The sequence below is a fragment of the Oncorhynchus tshawytscha genome, linkage group LG30 (assembly GCF_018296145.1).
Source record: "Oncorhynchus tshawytscha isolate Ot180627B linkage group LG30, Otsh_v2.0, whole genome shotgun sequence".
Classification (NCBI taxonomy): domain Eukaryota; kingdom Metazoa; phylum Chordata; class Actinopteri; order Salmoniformes; family Salmonidae; genus Oncorhynchus; species Oncorhynchus tshawytscha.
In genome coordinates this window covers 33848161-33867862 of record NC_056458.1, presented here as the reverse complement: position 1 = coordinate 33867862, position 19702 = coordinate 33848161, and the positions used below count along the sequence as shown (strand labels likewise).

The 19702-nt window shown below is 41.6% G+C and overlaps 1 protein-coding gene across 3 annotated transcripts in view; it reads left to right on the top strand.

Annotated features, from left to right (window-relative positions):
* Positions 1 to 19702, top strand: part of doc2b (double C2-like domains, beta) — a 295785-nt gene that overhangs the window by 227373 nt on the left and 48710 nt on the right. For all 3 annotated transcript variants that reach the window (XM_042309299.1, XM_024393613.2, XM_024393614.2), the window contains 2 exons: positions 7942 to 8016; positions 19402 to 19511. In XM_042309299.1, the coding sequence (XP_042165233.1) occupies positions 7942 to 8016; positions 19402 to 19511 (185 nt within the window). The remainder of the gene's footprint in view (positions 1 to 7941; positions 8017 to 19401; positions 19512 to 19702) is intronic.

The following is a 19702-nucleotide window of genomic DNA, read 5'->3' as shown; positions in this document are numbered from 1 at the left end:
GAGCTACAGGATGCAAACTTCTGCCTGAAGAAGCTGGCCTTAGCTTTCCTGACTGACTGCGTGTATTGGTTCCTGACTTCCCTGAAAAGTTGCATATCGCGGGGACTATTCGATGCTATTGCAGTCCGCCACAGGATATTTTTGTGCTGGTCGAGGGCAGTCAGGTCTGGAGTGAACCAAGGGATGTATCTGTTCTTAGTTCTGCATTTTGTGAACGGAGCATGCTTATCTAAAATGGTGAGGAAGTTACTTTTAAAGAATGACCAGGCATCCTCAACTGACGGGATGAGGTCAATGTCCTTCCAGGATACCCGGGCCAGGTCGATTAGAAAGGCCTGCTCACAGAAGTGTTTTAGGGAGCGTTTGACAGTGATGAGGGGTGGTCGTTTGACAGCGGCTCCGTAGCGGATACAGGCAATGAGGCAGTGATCGCTGAGATCCTGGTTGAAGAGAGCAGAGGTGTATTTGGAGGGCCAGTTGGTCAGGATGACGTCTATGAGGGTGCCCTTGTTTACAGATTTAAGGTTGTACCTGGTGGGTTCCTTGATGATTTGTGTGAGATTGAGGGCATCTAGCTTAGATTGTAGGACTGCCGAGGTGTTAAGCATATCCCAGTTTAGGTCACCTAACAGAACAAACTCTGAAGCTAGATGGGGGCGATCAATTCACAAATGGTGTCCAGGGCACAGCTGGGAGCTGAGGGGGGTCGGTAGCAGGCAGCAACAGTGAGAGACTTATTTCTGGAGAGAGTAATTTTCAAAATTAGTAGTTTGAACTGTTTGGGTATGGACCTGGAAAGTATGACATTACTTTGCAGGCTCTCTCTGCAGTAAACTGCAACTCCTCACCCTTTGGCAGTTCTATCTTGATGGAAAATGTTATAGTTGGGTATGGAAATCTCAGAATTTTTGGTGGCCTTCCTGAGCCAGGATTCAGACACGGCAAGGACATCAGGGTTAGCAGAGTGTGCTAAAGCAGTGAGTAAAACAAACTTAGGGAGGAGGCTTCTGATGTTGACATGCATGAAACCAAGGCTTTTTCGATCACAGAAGTCAGAAATGAGGGTGCCTGGGGACATGCATGGCCTGGGTTTACCTCCACATCACCCGCGGAACAGAGGAGGAGTAGAATGAGGGTGCGGCTAAAGGCTATCAAAACTGGTCGCCTAGAGCGTTGGGGACAGAGAATAAAAGGAGCAGGTTTCTGGGCATGGTAGAATATATTCAGGGCATAATGCGCAGTGAGGAACGCTGTATATGGCCCAGGAGGCCTGTAAACAGTAGCTATAAAAAGTGATTGAGTAGGCTGCATAGATTTCATGACTAGAAGCTCAAAAGACGAAAACGTCATTTTTTTTTGTAAATTGAAATTTGCTATTGTAAATGTTAGCCACACCTCCGCCTTTGCGGGATGCACGGGGGATATGGTCACTAGTGTGGCCAGGAGGTGAGGCCTCATTTAACACAGTAAATTCATCAGGCTTAAGCCATGTTTCAGTCAGGCCAATCACATCAAGATTATGATCAGTGATTATTTAATTGACTATAATTGCCTTTGAAGTATGGGGTCTTACATTAAGTATCCCTATTTCGAGATGTGAGGTATCTTGATCTCTGGCAGGAATGGAGGAGGTCTTTATCCTAGTTAGATTGCTACGGCGAACACCGCCGTGCTGTAGAGCTCATCACTCCCCCTAACTGGGAGGGGGCCAGAGACAATTACTCGATGCCGACACATCTTTCTAGCTGATTTACACGCTGAAGCTATGTTGCGCTTGGTGACCTCTGACTGTTTCATCCTAACATCGTTGGTGCTGACGTGGATAACAATATCTCTATACTCTCTACATTTGCCAGTTTTAGCTTTAGCCAGCACCATCTTCAGATTAGCCTTAACGTCGGTAGCCCTGCCCCCTGGTAAACAGTGTATGATCGCTGGATGATTCGTTTTAAGTCTAATACTGCGGGTAAAGGAGTCGCCAATGACTAGAGTTTTCAACTTGTCAGAGCTAATGGTGGGAAGCTTTGGCATCTCAGACCCCGTAACGGGAGGACTAGAGACCAGAGAAGGCTTGGCCTCTGACTCCGACTCGTTGCTTAATGGGGAAAACCGGTTGAAAGTTTCTGTCGGCTGAATGAGTGACACCGGTTGAGCATTCCTACAGCATTTCCCTCCAGAAACCGTGAGAAAGTTGTCCGGCTGCGGGACCGTGCGAGGGGATTTATACTAATGTTACTATCTGTACTTACTGGTGGCACAGACGCTGTTTCATCCTTTCCTACACTGAAATTACCCTTGCCCAATGATTGCTGACGAACCATGTCCAAATAAAGCGTCCGGAGTGAAAAAGTTGAATGAAAAAAAAAGAAGTTTTAAACCAAAAATATAAACGGTAATTAAAAAGTAAAAACGTAAAGTTGTCAAGTAGCAAAGTAAGGTTGGCAACAATCAGTGGAGGTGTCAAAATCACAGGAACATCAGTCGGGAAGTTAAAGCTTGTGGGCTGTGGCCGATACCAGGTACACCTCCAATTGACTCAAATGATGTCAATTAGCCCATCAGAAGCTTCTAAAGCCATGACATAATTTTCGGGAATTTTCTAAGCTGTTTAAAGGCACAGTCAATTTAGTGTATGTAAACTTATGACCCACTGGAATTGTGATACAGTATAAGTGAAATAATCTGTTTGTAAACTACTGTTGGAAAAATTACTTGTGTCATGCACAAAGTAGATGTCCTAACCAACTTGCCAAAACTATAGTTTGTTAACAAGAAATTTGTGGAGTGGTTGAAAAAACGAGTGTTAATGACTCCAACCTAAGTGTATGTAAACTTCCGACTTCAACTGTATACACATACACACTTTTTTTTAGTATATACCTTTATTATTCCCCGCAAACCCTACAACCCCTCCCCCAATTGGAGTAAACTAATAAACAAAAACACTTAGGCTTCTACCTTCTGTGTATACATACTATACACATTTTGCAGACACAATCTATTTTACAGTAGTTATATTTTGTTTGTTTTAGTCCTGGCATTCCTCTATTTCTGATGTCCGTCCAGTTTGATTTATATTTGTATCTGCTATTTCACAAAAGTTCTGAACCTATATAGGTGGCGTAGGAAAAAAACACAAAGCGGATTTAATTTCTTTATAAGTTAAAGGCTCTGCATAGTCAATCCGACATCTGCATCAAGGAAGTGAGTGTGTGTTTATACTGGACCTCCCGCCCCCACCTACCATCAAGAAAGCATGTCAATGCGGAGCTGTATGGAGCCCTTTGCATTGTTACAAAATTTGGCCTCTGCATTCCTCCGGAGGCTCTGCAATTGCGTCACACTATCCATACTGCACCTACGACCACATTTTCGGATTAAGCATAAATTGTCTCTTAACCCCAGCCTGACTGTTACTCTGGGATCTCCACCCCAACTCATCTATTCCATTATCACTGCTGTTAGTGATTGATGCCTCTGCAGGTACCCTCTGCAGGTACACAGGCCAGTCAGATATGCTAACAAAGACATATGCCAGAGACAGTTAAATGTGGCAGGGAATAAGGCCAAAATGCAGCAACTGGGAAAAGGGTTTCCAGATGTAGCCCAGATGCTAGACAGAATGTATTAAGAACATTTATGTTTTAAGCAAACAGTGGGTTAGTTTTAGTTTTTTTTTAAATTTGAGATAGATTAGACTTTGTGTTTTTGGGGCAGTTGTGTGCATCCCACACAAGCTGAAAGATAAAGGAATGCATACTTTGCAGCAGCTGCCTGTGGCTTCTTTGATAAATAGGTAAGAAAAACAGTGAGTGTATCCTACACCATTTGAAATTTGCCAAACTCCTGTTTACTTGAATATAATTAAAGCTTAAAGATCCAATGCAGCCATTGTTATCTCAATATCAAATCATTTTGAGGTAACAATTACTTACCTTACTGTGATTTGTTTTCTCTAATTAAAATAGTAAAAAGAAACAAAAATAGCTTCTTTGCTTAGAGTAATTTCTCAAGCAAGAATTTTGCTAGGACTGTCTGGAAGTGGTCTAAGTGAAGAGGGGAAGTCTGAAAACTAGCTTTGGAAGTCTTTCTTATTGGTCTATTAACTAATTTACTGGATGATGATGTCACCAGGCAGGCCAAACTCCATCACACCAAAACAGGCTGAAATTTCAGCCACTCTTTTCAAACAGCTCCAACACTAAAAGGCATTATCATAATTTTCACAATTTAACTCTATTATTTCAACCTCATAGTGTGGAAATATTGATACAACTGAGTAAAATATATTTTTTAACGGTACTGGGCCTTTAACAGAATGAAATTCCACACAAGCCATGTAAACTCTAGCTCATAGGCTGGCCATGAAGCTTAGGTTATCTACAAGACTTCTTACATCCCTCCAATTCCCTCCAGCATTTCACTGAAACTAATCTCTACATTCACAAACATGTATTCTGCCTTGCCCAACCACACACACCTCCTCGCGTAAGGAGATGAAGCAAGGAAGGGTAATATTAAAGATAAAGAGGACTTGATTTGATTCAACAAATTCAGACATTTCCAGGCATGTGGGGAAAGGGGCCGGAGGGAGGCGGAGACACAGGCACAACACACAAAGGCAGCATCAAGGGGAATTAATGACTATGTGTGAGGTGTGTGGATACACTGTTGCATGGTGCCCATCTGCCTTTCATAACCGTCATCTCCCCCCGTTTCCCCATAATTATGATCAACTGGCTATTCACTGGTGGCTTAGGCAATCAGGGCTGCGATCATGCAGATGATCATCTGTTCATCCGACACCAAACCCACATAATGCATCTCTGCCCAGTTTAGAGTTAAGGTCAGTGGGGTGGTAACCGCCACGGAGGGAGATAGTATCTACTGTATGTCAGTCCCTTCAATCAACTGCCATTTTCTAGTGCCATAGTTTGAAGTTTGAATAGGAAAATATGTATGATATAGCCTATTCGCTGTCTTTACTTTAAAGAGATGTCAAAAAAATTGTTAGATGATTAAAGCATTTCAGCTTTGGTTGTAGTTGGTCATTCGACGATGCCCTCTCATGCTTGACTTCAACCATTTTCTAAATGAGACATTCATGGCTCAATTTTGGCCATCATACCTGGTATCCTGTAGAACACTTAACCAGATGTCCAGGTATTTCAGACCAGTGCCCATGTCTGGTCCTCCTCTAGCCTGGTGGAACTATTCTGATCTCGGTCACTAGCCTGATCTCGCTTGCTTCTGTTTCGATTGACTGGGCTAGTCTTCAGTAAGGAAGAAAACTGGGTAGAGGAGGTTGTAGCTGCACAGGGAGCTTTGGTTGAGTGTTACCTCACCATGTATTTAATGCTTCCACCCCTACAGCCTAACAGTCAGGGTTTTGGTCAATTCCAATGTAATTTGAAATTCCAATTAAATTCACTCATGGAGTGGAGAATTTATGTTGAATTCAATTCAAATGTCAACATTCTTTAAATGATTGAATTAGGATTAGATTGGGATTAGACTGTTTGGACTATTTCAATAGAACTAACTGTACAAATATTTAATCTTGAATTGATGGAAGTAAGGCAATTAGTATAAAAAATGGAGTACAGGATTTGTTTTAAATCATTTCAACTCGTATTTCCAGTATAGCTAGCCTGTCTGAACAGTGACATTATCATCCTGAAAGCCTGAAGGAATTTAATTCAAATTGGAATTTGGGGAATGTACCTAACATTGGAATTGAGAGGAATTTAATTATCTCTGAATTCAAAGACTGAACTGGAGTTTGAATTGAGTTAAATGGAATTTACAGGGAGAGGGAATTTAATTTAAGTTGTGGAATTAACCCCAACTCTGGTGACAACGCAAGAACACAGTATCATAGTGCGTCAAAGCTACTGATCTATTGCTCTTCAGCGATGTAACAGAGTGAAGGAGCACCCCTAGGCTCATACTGTATGTCAGCCAGCTAGGTATTTAAACCATGAACAAAACAATTTACCTAGGGAAGCATCCACTCACTAAACACTACATATACTCAATACATCAGCCTTGAGTTGCCTGTCAAACGCAAAGCTGATATTTCATGCTACTTGTAGACAGCTTATTCCAAAGTGTCTGAATCCTATTGGGTTCAGCCCAGAGACTGGTAGTGGTATCTACAGTAGAACATAACATAACTTGGAGTAGTGAGGCCCACAAATGTGTGTTGGGAAACTTTTTGTTGTCTGGCGCAATTCCACGACAGATCCTATCAATTCACATCTGTGGAGCGTCTCTGAAGCCGCTCGCACAATGGGGAGACACTTGCACCGTTGGACTATCAAAGAGAACATCCATCTGTGTCCCACACAAACATCTGACTCAACCTGGGGCTTTGTAGAGGAGATGAGATGCTGCGAATGAAAGGAGGAAAGGCTCAGAGCGTAGAGAGTAGAGGCAGTAATGGACCTCCAACAAATGATTGCTCAGAGGAAGCAACGTAGGAACAGAGAAAAAACACTCATTCCCTCCTGCTCCACTCAGTCCTACAATCATATTTCAAGCTTTTTTGTTCTTAAAGTTTTCATAGTTTGGTTTTGATGTGGAATTGGAATGTGACATGAGTTTTTGATTAGGCACACACAAATATGTATAGAAGGTTTTCCTGACGAGTAGCCGCCTCACGAAAATAGAAATATTAACTTTGCACTTGTTCACCCGAAACTCATGGGGATCAAAAAAAACGTTCATTACCAAGTGTTGCTCTGTGTTGGGAGAGAAATGCCACACACACACTGAAGAATGTTCATCCCACACATGGCTGAGCAAATAAGTTTGGGAGATAGGATAGCACTGACGCAGACAGACAGACACGTGCGAACTCACACACAAAAGGAAAACAGTTCAACTTAACTAAGGGGGAGAGAGAGAAAAAGTACAACTTTGATTCAGCTGACACTCGGCAATTGCAAACAAGTCACAAACAACTAAGAGTTACAACAATCTGTTTATTGTAACTTCAAAATATTAATACATGTCCATCTGACAATGGCCTAGTACAAGGTTGGGCAACTCCGTTCACTGCCGCAGTAGCTGATGCTGCACATCAATGGTGTTTGGTTGATATAGTGAAATATACAGTGCCTTGCAAAAGTATTTAGACCCCTTGGATTTCTTCACATTTTGTGTTGGTGACCTGACAGGTCACCCATTGAGCATGTTTGGGATGCTATGGATTAACATGTAGGACAGCGTGTTCCAGTGCCCGCCAGTGTCCAGTAACTTCGCACAGCCATTGAAGAGGAGTGGGGCAACATTCCATAGGCCACAATCAACAGCCGGATCAACTCTATGTGAAGGAGATGTGTCACGCTGCATGAGGCAAATGGTGTTCACACCAGATACTGACTGGTTTTCTGATCCACGCCCCTACTTTTCTGTGACCAACAAATACAAATCTGTATTCCCAGTCATGTGAAATTCATAGATTAGGGCCTAATGAATTCATTTCAATTGACTGATGTCCTTTTATGAACTGTAACTCAATAAAATCTTTGAAATTGTTCCATTTTGCGTTTATATTTTTGTTCAGTATAGCTGATTTACTAACACATATGCTGAACCAGTACTTCATATGAACCGTTTTAGTTCTCTTGTTAGAGAGCTAACCTTCACAAGAGTTATATTTACTCGTTATTTCAGTTTCTCTCAACACATTCTGAAGTCGACTGAGGCAGTGAGATGGAATTTTTTGTTTGTGGAAAAGTTATTTTGCCAGCTGTGGAACAGGTCTCACGTCTGGAGTTTCTATTTAGGTGACATGGCTTTTGTTCTTCTGACGAGGTTGTGCACTTGACAGAAGCAAAAGTGTTTGACTTAAATTGGATGTCAGGTGGCCTTGTAGGTCTGGCAGGTACTACCTTGTGAAGTCTTACGACACTCTCTTGTCTGTCTCCCCCACAGGGGCTAAAACCCATGGACCACAACGGGCTCTCAGATCCATATGTCAAACTGCACCTGCTGCCTGGGGCCAGTAAGGTACGTACCTGTCTTATTATACTTACATTAAAAGGTACATTATAGTAGTTTAGTTGCTAACTCAAATTATGTGTGTCGTCTGAACAGTTCATAGGCACTATGATAATAGTAATATATTTCTTTCCGCATACAATACAATCTGTCATTTATAGGCTAACAAGGAGATGTGCCCTTTTCTTTCCAATGAGGTCATTTCTGGACAATCATTTTTTGCCATTTAGGGGACCCTTTTTGGCTCAGGAGCACCAAGTGTATTACACTCCAAAAACAGATGTTTTCAGACCTCAAATGTGTTCTTCTGTTGAGATAAGTCCAGCTCCAAGCCCATCTGCTTTGTAGTTCCAGCGATATGCCACTGTCCAAAAAGAATAAAAAGATAAGAACCATATCATTTCCAGATTTATTGTGCTTTTCTTTTCCATTCATTTGAGGTGTATAGCTGAGGCGTACACAACTGGTGGTGTGGGACATGGATTCATCTTGATATTAGGATACTATTGAAAACATCTGACAAACTTAGATTTTGGAGTGTAATGTCCTTTTAATACTCTAAATGCAGTGATGCATAATGTTGTCATTGGCTGTGTGTTGCATATCAGATGGTGTCATGTCTGATTATCGTAAATTAATGGACACTGTCGTGCCCTGTTATGAAAGCGGACACTATCATGCCCTGTTATGAATGCTTGGAATATACAGTAGCTTACGTGAAGGTTTATCTGTTGCTGCGACTCTGCTGCTTCTACTCTGTTCTTTATTTTACACATATTATTATCTATCCTGATGGCTAGTCACTTTACCCTGCCTTCATGTACATTGAGCAAAAATATAAACTCAACATGCAAAATGTCAAAGATTTTACTGAATTACAGTTCATATAAGGAATTCAGTCAATTTCAGTAACTGTATTAGGCCCTAATCTATGGATTTCACATGACTGGGAATACAGATATTAATCTGTTGGTCACAAATACCTTAACAAAAAAAAGTAGGGGCGTGGATCAGAAACCAGTCAGAATCTGGTGTGATCACCATCTTCTTCGCATAGAGTTGATCAGGCTGTTGATTGTGGGTTGTGCAATGTTGTCCCATTCCTCTTCAATGGCTTTGCGAAGTTGAGGGATAATGGCGGGAACTGTAACATGCTGGCGTACCAGTCGATCCAACGCATCCCAATGAGCATGTCTGATGAGTATGCAAGCCATGGAAGAACTGGGACATTTTCAGCTTCCAATAATTGTGTACAGATCCTTGCGACATGGAGCTGCACATTATCATGCTGAAACATGAGGTGATGGCGGCGGATGAATGGCACGACAATGGGCCTCAGGATCTCGTCACGTTATCTCTGTGCATTCAAATTGCTATCCATAAAATGCAATTGTGTTTGTTGTCTGTAGCTTATGCATGCCCATACCATAACCCCACCCCCACCATGGGCACTCTGTACACATCGTTGACATCAGCAAACTGGTCGCCAACACGATGCCATACATGCTGTGTGCCATCTACCCGGTACTGTTGAAACAGGGATTCCTCTGTGAAGAGCACACTTCTCCGAACTGCAGTCAGGTCAAGACCCTGGTGAGGACGACAAGCACGTAGATGAGCTTCCCTGAGACGGTTTCTGACAGTTTGCAGAGAGATTCTTCAGTTGTGCAAACACACAATTTCATCACTTGTCCAGGTGGCTGGTCTCAGATGATCCCACAAGTGAAGAAGCAGATGTGGAGGACCTTGGCGGCGTGGTTACACGTGGTCTGCGGTTTTGAGGCCAGTTGCACGTTCTGTCAATTTCTTTAAAACGATGTTGGAGGCGGCTTATGGTAGAGAAATTAGAGTGCCCTTTTATTGTCCCCAGCACAAGGTGCACCTGGGTAATGATCATGCTGTTTTAATCAGGTTCTTGATATGCCACACCTGTCATGTGGATGGAATATCTGGGCAAAATAGAAATGCTCACTAACAGGGATGTAAAAAAAATTGTGCACAAAATTTGAGAGAAATAAGCTTTTTTGTGCATATGCAACATTTCTGGGATATCACACCCATTGTATTAGGTGCATTTGATAAATACAATTTAATTTGATCAAACTAGCTTAGGGTAGATCGGGCCCTATGACAAGTGGTTTAGGAAGAGTGTTACAGTGATTAATTAGTGAAGAGAGCATTGCTATTGAGCCATTACTAATTTCAGATTATGTCTACAGTTATCAGATGGTTGGCAATTAATTTTATCCATGCTGATCGTGTCCATTCAAAGGGATGACGCATGCTGTCACATTCTCTACAACCCCCTCAAGTTTAGCCCATCCTCATCTTCCATTCATTGTCAAGCCAAGACCTTATTTCATTACCAAAGCCCAGGTAGTCTTTCACTGTGACTTATTATGTCAGTGCAAGGGTTTTGAATCCTTTAATCAAATTCTTGTAGTGTAGTACCTTCGGATCAAGCCAGTTCTTTTTACATGTCTGTTACCATTTCCCGGCCACAAATACTGTTGTCTTGCCGTATTGTCATCTTTTTCTCCATGATCTAGCCTTCTGTCATGCCAACAATCCACTTAGCAGCTGCAAATAAGGGTTTCCTAATCACCCAGGCTGTCCCCAACTGTCTGGACACCTTGACCTCCGTGTGAACTCTCCTTAAGACCATTAATAGGTAATTGATTGGGTGTGAACGTCGAGCATATGGACACTGTTTACTTTGGGGTCCTGAAATTGCACCACAAACATAGCAGCTGTGACAGGCCTCAGATGTTCCTCACTCCTTAATGGCGGCCAATCAAGTGGTCCAGACAGAGAGACTTACCGCCAGTGAATTTACCTCCAATTTTGTTTTGCTTGTGTCTGAGTTTGGTCTAGTGCTAACGCAGCCAACTCCAGACTGCAGACTGCGCATGACCTGTAAAAAAGGTTTTGAATGTCAATCCCCAAGTTGATCTCCTCAACCCGGTCTGCACACCTCTCATCGGTTTCCCCCTTTTTTAATCAATATGTCTGTCCCAATAAAACAATGACATTTGAAAGAGGAGGGTAATTCACTTCCCCTTTTCATAAAAACTCAACACAATTTTCCTTAGCAATGGTGTCAACCTCTGGTCCTGGAGAGCGTTAGATAGATAGATAGACACATTGCTCTGGTTGTTTGTGTGGCGTTTCAGAAATGAATCAGCTACTGTTTGAGAGGAAACCAATAAACTGGGGCTTTGTTCCCCAGAACATTCATGTGCGATGACTCAGTGGCAAATAATCCCACCAGTTAATGGAAGATGTTCTTCATCCTCACTGTCCATTACTCACCACCACACACAATATAATCTTGCTGTTTTGTTCAACTCAACACTGTTCCCTAGCAGAACTTGAGGGCTTGTGAAATCCACCTTGCAAAGCAATGTACTTCTCCAATCACTAAATTGGAGTGAAGTGTCTCATACCAATGGAACTCTGTGGTAGGAGCTGTTCCTTAACTTTCTATAAAGAGCACAATACAGTGTAAAAGCTACATACCATCTTCCTCACAAGTCAACATATAAGTAAGGGTTTGCCAATGACATGCATACATCTATGTTTTTTTCGTTAAGCACTTATGGATGTTCATGCATTGCATTGAAATGTTTCTTAGGTACTGTTACAGTATGGCATGATGTTTTATGTTGTGCACTTCTTAGACACATTGTTATATAAGCCTTTTTAGTATCGATACAATACTACTGCGTATACAGTACCAATCAAAAGTTTGGACACACCTACTCATTCAAGGGTTTTTCTTTATTTTTACCATTTTCTACATTGTAGAATACTAGTGAAGACGTCAAGACTATGAAATAATACAAATGGAATCATGTTGTCACCAAAACAGTGTTAAACAAATCAAAATATATTTTAGATTTTAGATTCTTCAAAGTAGCCACCCTTTACCTTGATGACAGCTTTGCATTCTCTCAACCAGATTCAGCTGGAATGTTTTTCCAACGGTCTTGAAGGAGTACCCACATATGCTGAGAACTTGTTGGCTACTTCTCCTTCACTCTGTGGTCAAACTCATCCCAAACCATCTCAATTGGGTTGAGGTCGAGTGATTGTGGAGGCCAGGTCATCTGATGCAGAACTCCATCATTCCATCACTCTCCTTCTTGGTCAAATAGCCCTTACACAGCCTGGAGGTGTCATTGTTCTTTTGAAAAACAAATGATAGTCTTACTAAGCGCAAACCAGTGCTCAGCATATGTGGTAACTCTTTCAAGACTATTGGAAAATCATTCCAGGTGAAGCTGGTTGAGAGAATGCCAATAGTGTGCAAAGCTGTCATCAAGACAGAGGGTGGCTACTATGAAAAATATCAATATATTTTCATTTGTGTTATTTCATAGTTTTGATATCTTCACAATTCTACAATGTAGAGAATAGTAAAAATCAAGAAAAACCCTTTTGACTGGTACTGTATGTGACCGCCCTTTTTTACGTGCATGTCAGATAAAAGGTAGGGATGAAAGGGACATACTGAACTCTCTATTTTAATCAAATATCCAACCTCACTCTTATCACAAAAGATTAGTAACCAGAGGCTGCTGCTGCAGATGCAACCGTAAATATAGATACTTCCTCATGTAATGGCTTATGTAAAGCCATTGAATGTGTGATTCATCACTGTGGAATTATATTCTTATTGCATCGACCCCAGTCAGCAGCCATACAATGGCACTACTTTGCAGATTCTAGTGATAACCAAAACCATGTATACCTTATATGTACATTGTGTATGTGATTTGTGGTTCTCTTACCTACCTTACGTTAACTGCACTGATTGTAAATCACTGGTGATAACTAGCTAATGCAGTCAGCATGCATTGATTGATTGATATTGGTAGATTTGTTTAATTTGAGAAATATTCAAATCACTGGCAGGCAGCCAGGTTGATATTTCCCTGGCTGTTGTTGGTGACTAAATTCATCTCTCACATCAGATGGTAATCAGTTATAGATCCCCACTTGTGATGCACAAACAATGCACCACAGCCGCGAGATAGATGAACACAACACGGAAGCTTCTTGTTAAAACTTTTGTTTATCGAACCCACTGGAATTAATAATTGCCTGCTTATTAAGTTCCCAGCATGCATTGATATGCCTATTCTTTCATTTAATTGCAATCTGGCATTTGCATTCTACGTCTGAGAAACGCACGGCGTTGTCCTTGTGTGTCGCTACTGTGGCATTCTGGTGTTGACGAAATCACCCGATAATTGAGAACGTGTCATATAAACAGGGAAATTGTTCACACCTCTGGTTTAACCTGAGAAGAGATTGATATGGATGAGATGAGATGATATTTCTCATCTGAATTACAGATTAGAAATTGATAGGAAGATGGTGGAGGAGCAGACATACAGTAGTAGGAAGGGTGGGACGTGGGAATTGAACCCTTGTCTCGGGGCTTAGGGCTGTTGCTGTGACCGTATTACCGCCACGCCGAGAGTCATGAGTCATGACCGTTGTCAAATCCCACATGACCGTTGAGTCATGGTAATATCCTTTTATGCAATCTGGACATGCATTGGTAGTAACCAATTCGCTAATGACCGTCAGGTCACTAATGGTCTGATACTTGATACTAAGTGCTCTATTGTCCCTCTAACTACTCTGATACCAATGCAAATACAATCGAAAGTACAACAGTGGTGTGCAGAACGGCATTTCGGAACGCACAACTATTCAACCCTTGTCACGGATGGCCTATTGCAGCGGAAGACCACACCGGGTTCCACTGCTATCAGCTAAAAACAAGAAGAAGCATCTCCAATGGGCACATGTTCAAAAATACTGGACAATTGAGGAGTGGAAAAACATCACCTGGAACATGACAGCTAGTTTAGTTTACTTGAGAGTCCCCAGACTTCAACCCAATAGAGAATATTTGGGATGAGATGGACTGTTCTAAAGGCAGATGTCGGTCTGACCCGGTACCTAATAAACTGGCCGGTGAGTGTATATGAGCCCAAGCCCCCACAAAAAACACAACATTAAAATAATGATTGTGTCATTATACAATACATAGCCTAATAGCATACCACATATTACTCCCGGCAGAAAAAAACACCAAATAGATTTAAGATATTCTCCAAAATGAAACAAATTCTAGTACCTTTTGAGTGTGAACTGTATACTGGATTAGCATACTGGATGGACTGTTACCTTATGCTACACTCCAAACTTTCTTTCCATGAGTCTGGGAGAGAATAGCCCTAGTAATAGGGATTTTTTAAATATTTTCATAATTATTAGACTGACACATTACCTTTAGCCACAGCATATCTCACCACCATGCGTTTCCATCTCCTCTTCTCTCACTGTCATACCTTTCTCAAGCGCACAGAGAGAGTAGCTGTCAACAGTTTAATGAAATATGTTTTGTTGTGAAAACATCTTACTATCGATGTTCTCAAGCAGATTTCACTTGGTTTTCCAAATGAAGCACTGGTAGCTGCAGGAACAGGGTTGGATATCCCATGGCATACAGAGTTTGGGCGGAATATCACCTGTCTCACAGCGAGAGGCTGCATGCTCCTCAAACAGTGGTTGATGTGTGGTGTGAAATAAGGGTTCTTATAAGCCCAGACATTTCTATATGCAATCCCATGTGAAACCAGAGTTCTGATGGTTACCACTAAAAAGAGGAGGATCCCAGCTGCTAATATATAGATTTCTCAGCTGATAATAGTAAGCACATGCTCCACTGTAAAACCGGAGTAGCCTACCCAGCATGATTGAAAAACAAACCATGGGAAGTGGCCTCCATTCTCTATTCGAGTGCATACGGATTACATGTATTTTTCCTCTGCCCCTGTTGCTGCCCATTTGATAATGGGCCATTCTAAATCTTAAACAAATTTGACATATTAGTAAAGACAAGATTCATTTGAGAAAAGTCTGATGGGTGAAAATATGATCACTTGATGAGATAACACCTTGTGTGCAGCCTGAGGCAAGGAACAGAGTGCAATAATTTTTTTCAATTTTTTATAATCTTATAGTTCGGTCATGGAGCCCATGACATTCTAAGGTTTTTATCATTCACAACTAAAGTTTCCAAATAACTCTAAATCTAGCATATAGGACCTGGTTCAAATGATCACTTTTAAACATAGCCACTTAATATTAGCACTCGCTCTGGAATTGGAAAAATATTGTTTCCATTTTATTCAGCTAAATTCAATTATATTCTTCTTACTACTGAACAAAAATATGAAAGCAACATGTAAAGTGTTGTTCCCATGTTTCATGAGCTGAAAAAGATGCCAAAAAGTTTTAATACACGCAACATTTGTGTACAAATTCGATTACATCCCTGTTAATGAGCATTTCTCCTTTGCCAAGATAATTCATCCACCTGACGGGTGTGGCATATCAAGAAGCTAATTAAACAGCACGATCATTACACAGGTCCACCTTGTGCTGGGGACAATAAAAGGCCACTCTAAAATGTGCAGTTTCTTTCACACAACACAAAGCCACAGATGTCTCAAGATTTGAGGGAGTGTGCAATTGGCATGCTGATTGCAGGAATGTCCACCAAAGCTGTTGCCAGAGAATTGAATTTGAATTTCTCTACCATAAGCCGCCTCCATTGTTTTAGAGAATTTGTCAGTAGGTCCAACCGGCCTCACACTGTAACCACACCAGCCGAGGACCTCCACATCCGGCTTCTATTTATACATAGTCACTAAACCGCTACCTACATGTACATATTACCTCAATTACCTTGACTAACCTGTACCCCCGCACATTGACTCGGTACCGGCACCCCCTGTATATAGCCTGATTATTGTTATTTTATTGTTGCTCTTTTATTTATTTTTTACATTCGTTGATTTAGTAAATCTTTTCTTAACTCTTATTTTTCTTAACTGCATTTTTGGTTAAGGGCTCGTAAGTAAGTATTTCACAATAAGGTCTACACTTGTTGTATTCGGAGCATGCGACAAATAACATTTGATTTGATTTGAAAAACTGAGTTTGCACAACCAAAGAATTTCACACAAACTGTCAGAATCGTTCTCAGGGAAGCTCATCTGCGTGCTCGTCGTCCTCACCAAGGTCTTGACCTAACTACAGTTCAGTATCAAAACCGAGTTCAGTGGGAAAATGCTCAGCTTCGATGCCTGCTGGCCGGCTAGAGAAGTGTGCTCTTTACGGATGAATCCCGGTTTCAACTGTACGGTATGGGCAGGCAGTTCAACGGTATGGGCAGGCATAAGCTATGGACAACGAACACAATTGCATTTTATCAATGGCAATTTGAATGCACAGTGATAGCGTGATGAGATCCTGTGGCACATTGTTGTGCCATTCATCCGCCGTCATCACCTCATGTTTCAGCATGATAATGCACAGTCGCATGTCGCAAAGATCTGTACACAATTCCTGGAAGCTGAAAATGTCCCAGTTCTTCCATGGCCTACATACTGAAACATGTCACCCATTGAGCAAGTTTGGGATGCTCTGGATCAACGTGTACGACAGCATGCTCCAGTTCCCGCCAATATCCAGCAACTTCGTACAGCCATTGAAAAGGAGTGGAACAACATTCCGCAGGCCACAATCAACAGCCTCAAATCAAATCAAATTGTATTGATCACATAGACATGGTTAGCAGATGTTATTGTGAGTGTAGCGAAAAGCTTGTGCATCTAGTTCTGACAGTGCAGCAATATCGAACAAATAATATCAAACAATTCGAGAACAAATACCTAATCTAAGTAAGGAATGGAATAAGAATATATAAATATATGGATGAGCAATGTCAGAGCGGCATAGGCTAAGATGCAATAGATAGTACAGAATGCAGTATATACATATGAGATGAGTAACACAAGATATGTAAACATTATTAAAGTGGCATTATTAAAGTGACTAGTGAAAAGGAGTGATCAACTCTATGCGAAAGAGATATGTGGCGCTGCATGAGGCAAATGGTGGTGACCAGATACTGACTGGTTTTATGATCCACCCCTCTACGTTTTTTTAGGTATCTGTGACCAACAGATGCATATCTGTATTCTCAGTCATGTGAAATTCATAGATTAGGGCCTAATTTATTTATTTAAATGGATTGATTTACTTTTATATACTGTAACTCAGTCAAATCTTTGAAATTGTTGCATGTTGTGTTTTATATTTTTGTTCAGTGTATAAAATCATATAATATAAAATAATGACACAGGAGTTATAAGCTTATCTTGTCTGCTAAATGAACTGGCCTGCAGCCTATGGCATGGAGCCTAGCCAGATAACATGTACAGTCGTGGCCAAAAGTTTTAAGAATGACACAAATATACATTTTCACAAAGTCTGCTGCCTCAGTTTGTATGATGGCAATTTGCATGTACTCCAGAATGTTATGAAGAGTGATCAAATTCATTGCAATTAATTGCAAAGTCCCTCTTTGCCATGCAAATGAACTGAATCCCCCAAAAACATTTCCACTGCATTTCAGCCCTGCCACAAAAGGACCAGCTGACATCATGTCAGTGATTCTCTCGTTAACACAGGTGTGAGTGTTGACGAGGACAAGGCTGGAGATCACTCTGTCATGCTGATTGAGTTCAAATAACAGACTGGAAGCTCCAAAAGGAGGGTGGTGCTTGGAATCATTGTTCTTCCTCTGTCAATCATGGTTACCTGCAAGGAAACACGTGCCGACATCATTGCTTTGCACAGAAAGGGCTTCACAGGCAAGGATATCGCTGCCTGTAAGATTGCGCTTAAATCAACTATTTATCGGATCATCAAGCACTTCAAGGGGAGCGGTTCAATTGTTGTGAAGAAGGCTTCAGGGCGCCCAAGAAAGTCCAGCAAGCGCCAGGACCGTGTCCTAAAGTTGATTCAGCTGCGGGATCAGGGCACCACCAGTAAAGAGCTTGCTTAGGAATGGCAGCAGGCAGGCGTGAGTGCATCTGCACGCACAGTGAGGCAAAGTCTTTTGGAGGATGGCCTGGTGTCAAGAAGGGCAGCAAAGAAGCCACTTTTCTCCAGGAAAAATATCAGGGACAGACTGATATATGCAAAAGGTACAAGGATTGGACTGCTGAGGACTGGGGTAAAGTCATTTTCTCTGATGAATCCCCTTTCCGATTGTTTGGGGCATCTGGAAAAAAGCTTGTCTGGAGAAGACAAGGTGAGCGCTACTATCAGTCCCGTGTCAGGCCAACAGTAAAGCATCCTGAGACCGTTCATGTGTTGGGTTGCTTCTCAGCTAAGGGAGTGGGCTCACTCAAAATTTTGCCTAAGAACACAGCCATGAATAAATGCCTACCAACACATCCTCCGAGAGCAACTTCTCCCAGCCATCCAGGAACAGTTTGATGAACAATGCCTTTTCCAGCATGATGGAGCACCTTGCCATTAGGCAAAAGTGATAACTAAGTGGCTTGGGGAACAAAACATCAATATTTTGGGTCCATGGAGAGGAACCTCCCCAGACCTTAATCCCATTGAGAACTTGTGGTTAATCCTCAAGAGGCGGGGAGACAAACAAAAACCCACAAATTCTGACAAACTCCAAGCATTGATTATGCAAGAATGGGCTGCCATCAGTCAGGATGTGGCCCAGAAGTTAATTGACAGCATGCCAGGGTGGATTGCAGAGGTCTTGAAAAAGAAGGGTCAATACTGCAAATATTGACTCTTTGCATCAACTTCATGTTATTGTCAATAAAAGCCTTTGACACTTATGAAATTATTGTAATCATACTTCAGTATTCCATAGTAACATCTGACAAAAATATCCAAAGACACTGAAGCAGCAAACTTTGTGAATATTGATTTGTGTCATTCTAAAAACTTGGCCACGACTGTAGTAAGCAGACTTATTTCTTTAGACCTGCCTAAAATAAATAATGGATTTATTGTGATGGTGTATATTAAATGCAGTTATTATACTTTTTAAAATTGTAGATGTTCCAAACGTGTTTATGTTAATTCACGGTCAATTACTGTGAGGCCGGTACGCATTTGCAGGACAATAACCATCTGACAAAATTTCATGACCACCACAGCCCTATCTGGGGTCGTATATTATGTGTTAGAGCCAGGAGTGTTACCATTCCACCACAGGCTCTGCATGGAAAACCAAACTTCTGTGACCTAATAATGACTTCTATTGTGCCCTATGTGTCATTGTCAGCCTATGATGGAGTGGAGGTTGAAGGTCAATACCTAAATATAATTTCTTTCTCCCTCTCTATTCCTTTTTCTCTCTTTATTGCTTGCTCATGCTCTCTCTCACACACTCTCTCACTCTCTCTCTCTCTCTCTCTTTCACTCACTCACTCACTCACTCACTCACTCACTCACTCACTCACTCACTCACTCACTCACTGTCAGGCCAATAAGCTTCGCACCAAGACCCTGCGCAACACCCTCAACCCCATCTGGAGTGAGACCCTGACCTACTATGGCATCACCGATGAGGATATGGTCCGCAAAACACTCAGGTAATCTTCTTCTGTCTCCATATTCTAACCCCTAGCCTGCTTACATTTACATTCAATTAAAACGTTGAGGTCACGTTAATCAATGTGATCAAGACAAAGGAGATGATTGTGGACTACAGGAAAAAGAGGATTGAGCATGCCCCATTCTCAGGGGCTGCAGTGGAACAGGTTGAGAGCTTAAAGTTCTTTGG